At 38.0% G+C, this 8,354-nt stretch overlaps 1 protein-coding gene across 1 annotated transcript; it reads right to left on the minus strand.

Moving 5' to 3' along the window:
• Window positions 1-1,807: 1,807 nt before the first annotated feature.
• Window positions 1,808-2,543, minus strand: LOC141631208 (uncharacterized). The gene is made up of 2 exons (XM_074443913.1): window positions 2,278-2,543; window positions 1,808-2,191 (listed from the first exon to the last, which is right to left on the minus strand). The coding sequence occupies exons 1-2, from the start codon at window positions 2,500-2,502 to the stop codon at window positions 2,015-2,017; spliced, it is 402 nt and encodes a 133-aa protein (XP_074300014.1). The 5' UTR covers window positions 2,503-2,543; the 3' UTR covers window positions 1,808-2,014.
• Window positions 2,544-8,354: the final 5,811 nt, after the last annotated feature.

Raw genomic sequence — 8,354 nt, forward strand, 5'->3', positions numbered from 1 at the left:
TAAGACACCAAAAATTTAAGTTAATACACTATACGACATGTAAAATAAAATAATTCCTATGATGAAAATGAGAAATACAAAGAGCTGAAAAATGAATGAAATGATAAGGAAAAGAACATACATTTGGGGTGATATTAACATATCTTGCTTTGATAAGGTTCAAAATATATCGGCAAACATAATATCCGCATAATACGCTCCCAACCGGCTGCCGATGACACTAAAATAAAAACCCATAATGAGATTTGCAAAATGAGTAATTACTGTAGATACCCTACTCATTATGCCCACAATGGTAGAATCATCATTCTAGTCATCTTAAAAGGGAATTGCCTGGTAAATTTCATATATAATCTCATATAAGCTGTCCCAATTTCATATAGGCTGTCCCAAATTGGCAAATTTAGCACTAGGCCTGGTCTACTCTCACTCTGAGACAGTTTCTACAAAATTTTGAGAAATCTTCCTCTTTTCCTCTAGTAATTACTTGGTACTACATACCCTCATAAGCCAGTTGGCATATGCCTTTATTGCTTGATAAATATGCGTACTGGATTATTTTTTCACAACTTTTTAATCCTGATGTTTTCCCAGTGATTGACAATTGTGATGTTCAACGTGATGCTGTTACTTCTCTACCATCAGTTATTGAGAGGAAAGATACTACAGAAGCCAATATTGTGAGGAATGAAACTACAGATCCTCTAAATGGTAGATTATGTAAATCCTCTTATTCCCTTATACTCTGATTCAGATAGGATCAAAGGAACATTACTTTTTCTCTATAGGTTGAATAAACCAATGCACTATTCATAATGAAAAAGCTGAAGTCCACAAGAGTAATGTCGATGTTTTTTTACAGGCACCGTTGGTGACCTTACCCAAACCGATGCTTCTTCAACTATGGAACTGAAAGTAGAAAAAACTAATGGTAGTAGTCTTATGTTTTTTGTTTACTCCATAAATTCTAAAACCTCAAAATCAACCAGCTGATCCACCTAAATAGCGATTATTTTAGACGATCTTCATTTGTCAGCGAAGAAGAACAACTACCCAAAATTACTCTAACCTTATGCTGGTAGTACATGCGGGTAGTAGAGGCGGAATCTCATTCTATATCCGACCTATCTACGCAGTAAAAATATTCACAATATAAAAGTTCGATATACCTTAATAATTTTCCAAGTAAGCGATTTCGCCTCGAACCCGACAAGTGGATCGATATAGTTTTTTTTCTCGAATGCTCTACATTTCAATTAAATAAAATAAGACGTTACTTCAAACATAAATCAAAGCACTAATAACAAGTATAATACACGATTTACCTAGTAACAGTTTCCACGAAAAACTGTCGAGGCTCCATATATCCAGCAGGATCACACCAATACACAGTACTATCAGATGGACTAATCGCACCCAACATCCAATGATCACTACGATTAAAACAAGGGAACCATGATAATATCTTCAAGTAATTAGCCACGAATAAATAAATAGAAGCAAGATTGAAAAAAGGAAAGTTTATGTATACCCTTCGTGATAAGGTGCAAATATAAGTTTTCGACCCCTGCCACACTCTCTACAAGTCATAGCTCTAGCAATATAATCCGAACGATACTCTTCACTTACGGCTGCAAATTTAGACAACGTCTCGGGGAACAAGAATCCATATAAAACAGTAGACTTCAAAGTATCACTAAGATCACTCAAATACCTACAACAATTTCAACTAAACTTGTTCATATAGTTCATAAGAACAATGGAACTTACTTTAATGTAATAAAATGTTAAATATTCTTACCTCATAAAAATATAAATGTGCGAGACACCTATCTCGCCTTCGTCACACCAATGAATAAGCTCCTCATAAGAAATCAAAGCAGTGTATTGATCAAGGTGTAATACGTGGTCATCAACAGGAACATTAATAAGTGCTCCGCTCGTCTTCAATATACGAGCCTCGAGAAGTAAAGAATTCATCAGCGGGGTTCTCAACTTTTGCTTAAACTCACTACTAACTTCTACACCCAAAAAAGTCGGGACCAAAGGTTGTGGAAACCTTCTTCTTCTTCTTCTTCTTCTTCTTCTTCTTCTTCTTCTTCTTCTTCTTCTTCTTCTTCTTCTTCTTCTTCTTCTTCTTCTTCTTCTTCTTCTTCTTCTTCTTCTTCTTCTTCTTCATTACGATCTCCATCTTTATTAATTTTTCTCCAAAAAGTTAACATTCATAATAAATAAGTATAGCATAATACCCTTAATTTTTAGAAAATATAAAATTACCTTACTAGGACTATGAATATGATTCTCAGGCCACTGAACATATGAGTCCATCGCTTCAATAAATACTACCAAGTCGTCCTTAACAGGCACAGGCAACTTAGCATTTTCCGATCCAGAATGTAATTTCTTAACTTGTACTTTCTTATAACCATCTAGTAGTGAAGTGCCATGAACACTTATGAATTCCGATTTACTTTCCATGTACATCAAGCCTGATGCCACCATCTTATTTGGATTTCCGGGTAATGATAATTCACAGTCTCTCCAACCCTTAAAATTTAGTAAAATCAGAATTTGAAACTAATTCTCGCACACATAATCAGAAATTTGTGTAAATCAAAGTGATAAATCAAAAGATATACCTGTTGCCCACTAGGAGTCTCTTCACGCGGCGGTATTTTTTCTTGAGGTGGCTGTTCAGAGTGTGTCTCTTGACCGAATTGCTCCTCGCTCTCTTATATTGAGATACCATGAGAACCATCCATAGATGCACCAGCATTCGATCCTTGAGTACTCATAGACATTCCTTTCATGAAATATTCTAATACTTCTTGACTTGGCTTCTCACCACTTTGCCAAAAATGCACCATCATCTTTTGCATATCTGACACTTGTGTTTGCAAAGTATTTATCTGCATGTCGTAAAACAAAATTCTCAAATCAAGTTTAATGTAAAATAATCTACAAACAATAAATATATTTAGACCTTTTAATAAATTCTTTGCATTATATACATAATAAATTACCGTCTGTTTGAGACGCTCTACTTTTGTCGTCGGTCTTTTGGGAGCCTTTCCAAAATACTCAGTTATGCATATGCCATCAGGAACTCCTCGTACACGGCCACCATGTTCAGGTTTGCCGAGTGCCCTAGAAAGTATATCTTCTCGTCCTTTAGGCACAAATGTACCTGCCTCCACCTCTTTTTCTAGTTCTTTCTACACCCATTCATAATATTATATAAATACATATTTCTCTAAATTTCTAGAAATAAATAATGATTCATACTCCCTCCATACCACACCAATGGTAACATGGGCCCACTTTTCTCCTCACAAAAAGTGGGTCCATGTTACCATTGGTGTGGTATGGAGGGAGTATAAAAATTGAAGAACTTACAATTTTCAAAGCAACTTTCTCCAATATGTGCCCTTTAGCGGCAAAGTCTTTCTTCAATAAAAAAAATTATGATTATTACTGTGATGAAATTGGTATTTTAGACTTTTAAGTCAACAAGGAAACTGACAAGTCTTGTTAAGACTCTAAATCAGACTCGAGTTATCAAAGTACTTACGACTTTAATTGCAATCCCACGGTAACCTATTCGAGAGATATAGAACCTTGTCTTCTTCATAGAAGCATTCATCTTGTTTTTTGCACTTATTTCCTGACATTTTACAAAAGTATAGTTATATATATATATATATATTATAGAAATGTCTTACGAGTTAACATTTCACCAAAAAAAAGGATTAATTAATGTGAATAATCGGTACAATTAGATTTATCTTCAACACTGGTACAATTAGATTTATCTTCAACATTGAAATCACCCATAACAGCCCAAGGACCAACTTGATTAGCAAAATTAGTCAAGGAACTCCAGAGATCAAATCTAGTACCTGGACTATTACTTCCATAAACAATAAACAGATGAAAAACTTTACCAGTAGCATAATGCCTCACTTTACAGTGAACCACTTAAGCATGCTCTTCTAAAATGTCAACAGAAGTAGTAACAAGATCCCATAGTAGCCAAATACGACCATTATAGTGCTTATTGTAGTTTGTGAAATGGTAAAACTTGTTGAAATTGTTTTTCAAAATTCAAGAAGCTTTACTATGCTTTGTTCTAGTCTCCAAAAGCCCTAAAATAGCCACTTTATTATTTTGATGAAAGACTACACCTCTAAATGCTTATTCGGCTTATTAAAGCCCCTGATATTCCAGGTTAAAACAATCATTGAGAAGACTTATCTGGAGGGTCTACCTCAATGGCATCCACTAAAATCCCATCCCCAACTCCTGTAGAGGCGAGGACTTGAAATTTATATATGGAGAAGTCACTGAGATAGAAGCATCCCCATCAACAGAAGGGATTTCAGGAGGAGTACTATCATGAGAGATTCTCCCATTCTCTTTTCTATGATCTAAATTCTCAACAATGGAAACCTTAGCCTGCCCAGTAGAAAGCCCTATTTCAATGAATTCTGAGTGCATTTCAGAGCTCTCAGAAAAAGTGGCAAAAGTCTTAGTCAGGGATGTAGAGCCTAGCTCAATGCATTCTGAGCTCACTGTCACCTACAATGACCCTGCACATTCAGTTTAAGAACCTAAGGTACCACCTAGCAACTGACTTCCAGAGGCATGATGCCGGCAACTTAACTAGCATTGACCTCCTTAAAATGCATCTTTTAATATTTTGACAGTTACTGGGATTGGATATATTACCTTAAATGCAGTTGTGCCTGACGTGATCTCCTTTCAGGCTAGGGCTAGTTATTGCTTGTCTTGTATTTTCTCCTACTTGGTGCCTGTTCATATGTTGTTAGTGCCTAGTTTAAGGTATCCTTTGCTTGAGCTTCGCCTTTGAATATTGCATGGCCTCTGTCAGGTCAGGCAGGATAATTCTGGGCCCAACAATTGCCCCTTATCTGCTTATTCCATTATTGGGTTTGGCCAGGAATGAGGAGATAAAAATTTGGGCCAGTCAAAAAACTATGTAGGAATCTCTAACGGGTTACAATTCGGTTTCCTTTGTTCTTTATACCTTTGTGATCCTAGCGTCAAGGGTAAGTTCTACACATCATTTTTATAGTAATTGGTTAATGTTGGTTAAACCCTAATTTGGGAATTGGGGGTTTTATGATTGTATTGTTGTGGTAGTAATTGTATGAATGTGTGTATAGGAGGAGGATTCGTAGAAGAGAGGTTTTGAGACAGCTGCTAGATTGTCTGATTCTGTGATTGCATTCCAGGTAGGGTTTTCCTACTCGGTATTAATTACATGATGTGTGTGGTGGTTGTATTATTGTTGTTGATTTATCATACTGCTGGTGATTGTGACGGTTGTTGATTAATATCGTTGATTGTTGTTGTTGTATCTGTGTGTGATCTTCGGGGTGCATCCTTGGCTGAGTGGAGTCACTTACGGGAGTGACTTCACGTCCTTGATTCGCCTTCTGTGGAACCGCCACAGAAGGGATGTGCACATTAATGAACATGGGTTTATCGCTCGATGGAGATGAGCGGGGCTTAGGTGGGAACGGCTGCGTTCCCCCACTGGCGGTGTGGAGTATCTGTTGCGATGGGTACTGTGGCATGACTACACACTTTAGTGTGTAGTCAGTTATGTGGATATTGATTATGGAGTTTGGAGTTTTGATGTGTCGGTTGAGCTGTTTGGCATTTATTTTATTGTGATTGTATCGTGTAATTAGTACTGACCCCATTGTTTGTTTTGTAAAACTGTGGTGATCCATTCGGGGATGATGAGCAGTTGTTGAGCAGGTTTGATACGTTGCATTTGGGCTAGCTGGGATGAGTCATCACTTGGCATTAGAAGAGTCTTCCGCTGTGTCAGACGATATTTGTAGTTGTTCAGTTTTGGATAGTAGAAAGTTTGATTTTGGAATTGTATTTCATTTAATAGTTTTGGTTTGAGACATGTAATCACTTAAACTATATATACTTTTAAAGTATGTTTCTTTATTGTCTTATGATATTCGTTGCCTCGGGTAACCGAAATGGTGATGTTCCCATACCTGAGTGGTCCTGGTAAGGCACTTGGAGTATGGGGGTGTCACAATTCCAGGGTCGAACCAAACATTCATGAGCAAGTATGGGGTTCTAACTCCATACCACTATGATATCACAATCCATTCCATACAATTTCAATACTTCGTACGAAACGACCCTAAAAGTATGATTAGTAATTAATAGGCAAAATAGTGAATATATTTCATAATTTGGGTGATAAAATAAAATTTAAATAGTCAATTCAAGTAGACTCGACAAGGCCAAGCACCAAGATACCCTAATATATTTATAATTATACACAATGTAACATTAATTTTAATAAATTTAGTATTTAAATTTAAGGGTAATGATAAATACAACCCAGTGGGTTGTATTTAAGAAACCAAAAGAGAAATAAATTCTTAGGGGGCGTTTGGTACGGGAAAGGGTAAGGGAATGAAATCAAGAAAGGGTAAGAAGACAACTTTAATGAGGAAAGAGAACAGGTTTCGCTGGGATAAAAGTTGTGAGATGGCGTTCCAAACATTAAAGGAGCGTTTAACTACAGCTCCAATCTCAGCATTGCCTGAAGGGAGAGAGAACTTTGAGGTGTAGACGGACGCTTCAAAGAATGGGTTGGGTTGTGTGTTGATGCAGAATGGGAAAGTGATTGCCTATGCTTCTAGGCAGTTGAAGCCATATGAGGAGAATTACCCTACACATGATCTGGAGTTGGGTGCAGTTGTGTTTGCTCTTAAGATTTGGAGACATTACCTATATGGGGCGACCTTTAAGGTATTTTCAGATCACAAGAGTCTTAAGTAAATCTTCACTCAAAAGGAGTTGAACATGAGACAGAGGAGGTGGATGGAGTTGATTGGCGATTATGACATGGACATCATCTACCATGAAGGGAAAGCCAATGTGGTTGCAGATGCTTTGAGCAGGAAGAGTGTACATTCTTTGTGCACAACTATATCTTTGATGAGATTGAGAGATGAGGTGGGGAAGTTCGGGATACATATGATCCAGAAAGGGGATGCTATGTGAGATTTGACAGTGCAGCCAGACCTTTATGATGATATTCACGGTAAACAGGTGTTGGATCCCAAGATTATGGAGTGGAAAGCTGGAGTACAGAAAGAGACATTGTCTAGATTCTCTATTCATACAGATGGTAGTCTGAGGTTTGATGGGAGGTGGTGTATCCCTAGTGATGAGGAGCTGAAAAAGATGATCATGACAGAGGCTCATTGCACACCATACTCAGTACATCCAGGCGGTGACAAGTTATATAAAGATCTGAAGAAGACTTTCAGGTGGCATGGGATGAAGAAAGAAACAGCTGAGTTCGTGGCTCGTTGTTTGACATGTCAGAGAGTGAAAGGGGAGCGACAACGATCACATGGTAAGATTCAGTCTCTTGAGGTACCTGAGTGGAAGTGGGAGTCCATTTCTATGGATTTTATTGTGGGTTTACCGAAGAGTCAACAGGGTAACAACATGATATGGGTTATAGTGGATAAGTTGACCAAGTCAGCTCATTTTGTGCCAATGAAAGATACATGGACTAAGACACAGTTAGCTATGGCTTATCGGAAGAATGTGGTGAGATTGCATGGGGTGCCTAAAGATATAGTGTCTGACAGAGATTCGAGGTTTATCTCACGGTTTTGGAAAGAGTTGCAGGAGTCTTTGGGAACTACCTTGAATATGAGTACAACATTTCATCCTGCGACAGATGGCCTGACGGAGAGGACCATCAAGACTCTAGAGGATATGTTGCGAGCTTGTGTTATGGATTTTGGTGGTAGTTGGGAGCAGAGATTGTATTTAATTGAGTTTTCTTACAATAACAGTTATCACACCAGTAATGGCATGACGCCATTTGAGGCTTTATATGGGAGGAGATGTAGAAGTCCGATTTGTTGGGACGATAGTGCTGAGGCAGTGGTCTTAGGATCATAGATGGTACATGAGATGGTAGAGTAGATTAAGCTGATCAGACAGAGGATGAGAGCGGTCCAAGATCGACAAAAGAGTTATGCTGATCTACATCGACGGGATATAGAGTTTCAGGTTGGGGACAAGGTTCTGTTGAAAGTATCTCCTATGCGTGGAGTCATGAGGTTTGGTAAGAAAGGGAAGCTGAGCCAGAAGTTCATAGGATCGTATGAGATCTTAGACCGTGTTGGTGAGGTTGCTTATCGGTTGGCTTTACCGTCTGCTTTGGATAGGGTACATAATGTGTTTCATGTGTCTCAGCTGCGGAAGTATGTTAGTGATCTGTCACATGTGTTAAAGGTAGAGAACCTAGAGCTGGATGAGTCCTTGTCTTA

This window comes from Silene latifolia, chromosome 2, assembly GCF_048544455.1.
Source record: "Silene latifolia isolate original U9 population chromosome 2, ASM4854445v1, whole genome shotgun sequence".
Classification (NCBI taxonomy): Eukaryota; Viridiplantae; Streptophyta; class Magnoliopsida; order Caryophyllales; family Caryophyllaceae; genus Silene; species Silene latifolia.

Excerpts from the sequence above, each read along its gene's own strand:
- LOC141631208 (XM_074443913.1), bottom strand. The coding sequence starts at position 2,502 with ATGGTGGCATCAGGCTTGATGTACATGGAAAGTAAATCGGAATTCATA. Across the intron at positions 2,192-2,277 it reads ATATTCATAGTCCTAGTAAG|ATGGAGATCGTAATGAAGAA; the intron begins GTAATTTTATAT and ends AAATTAATAAAG.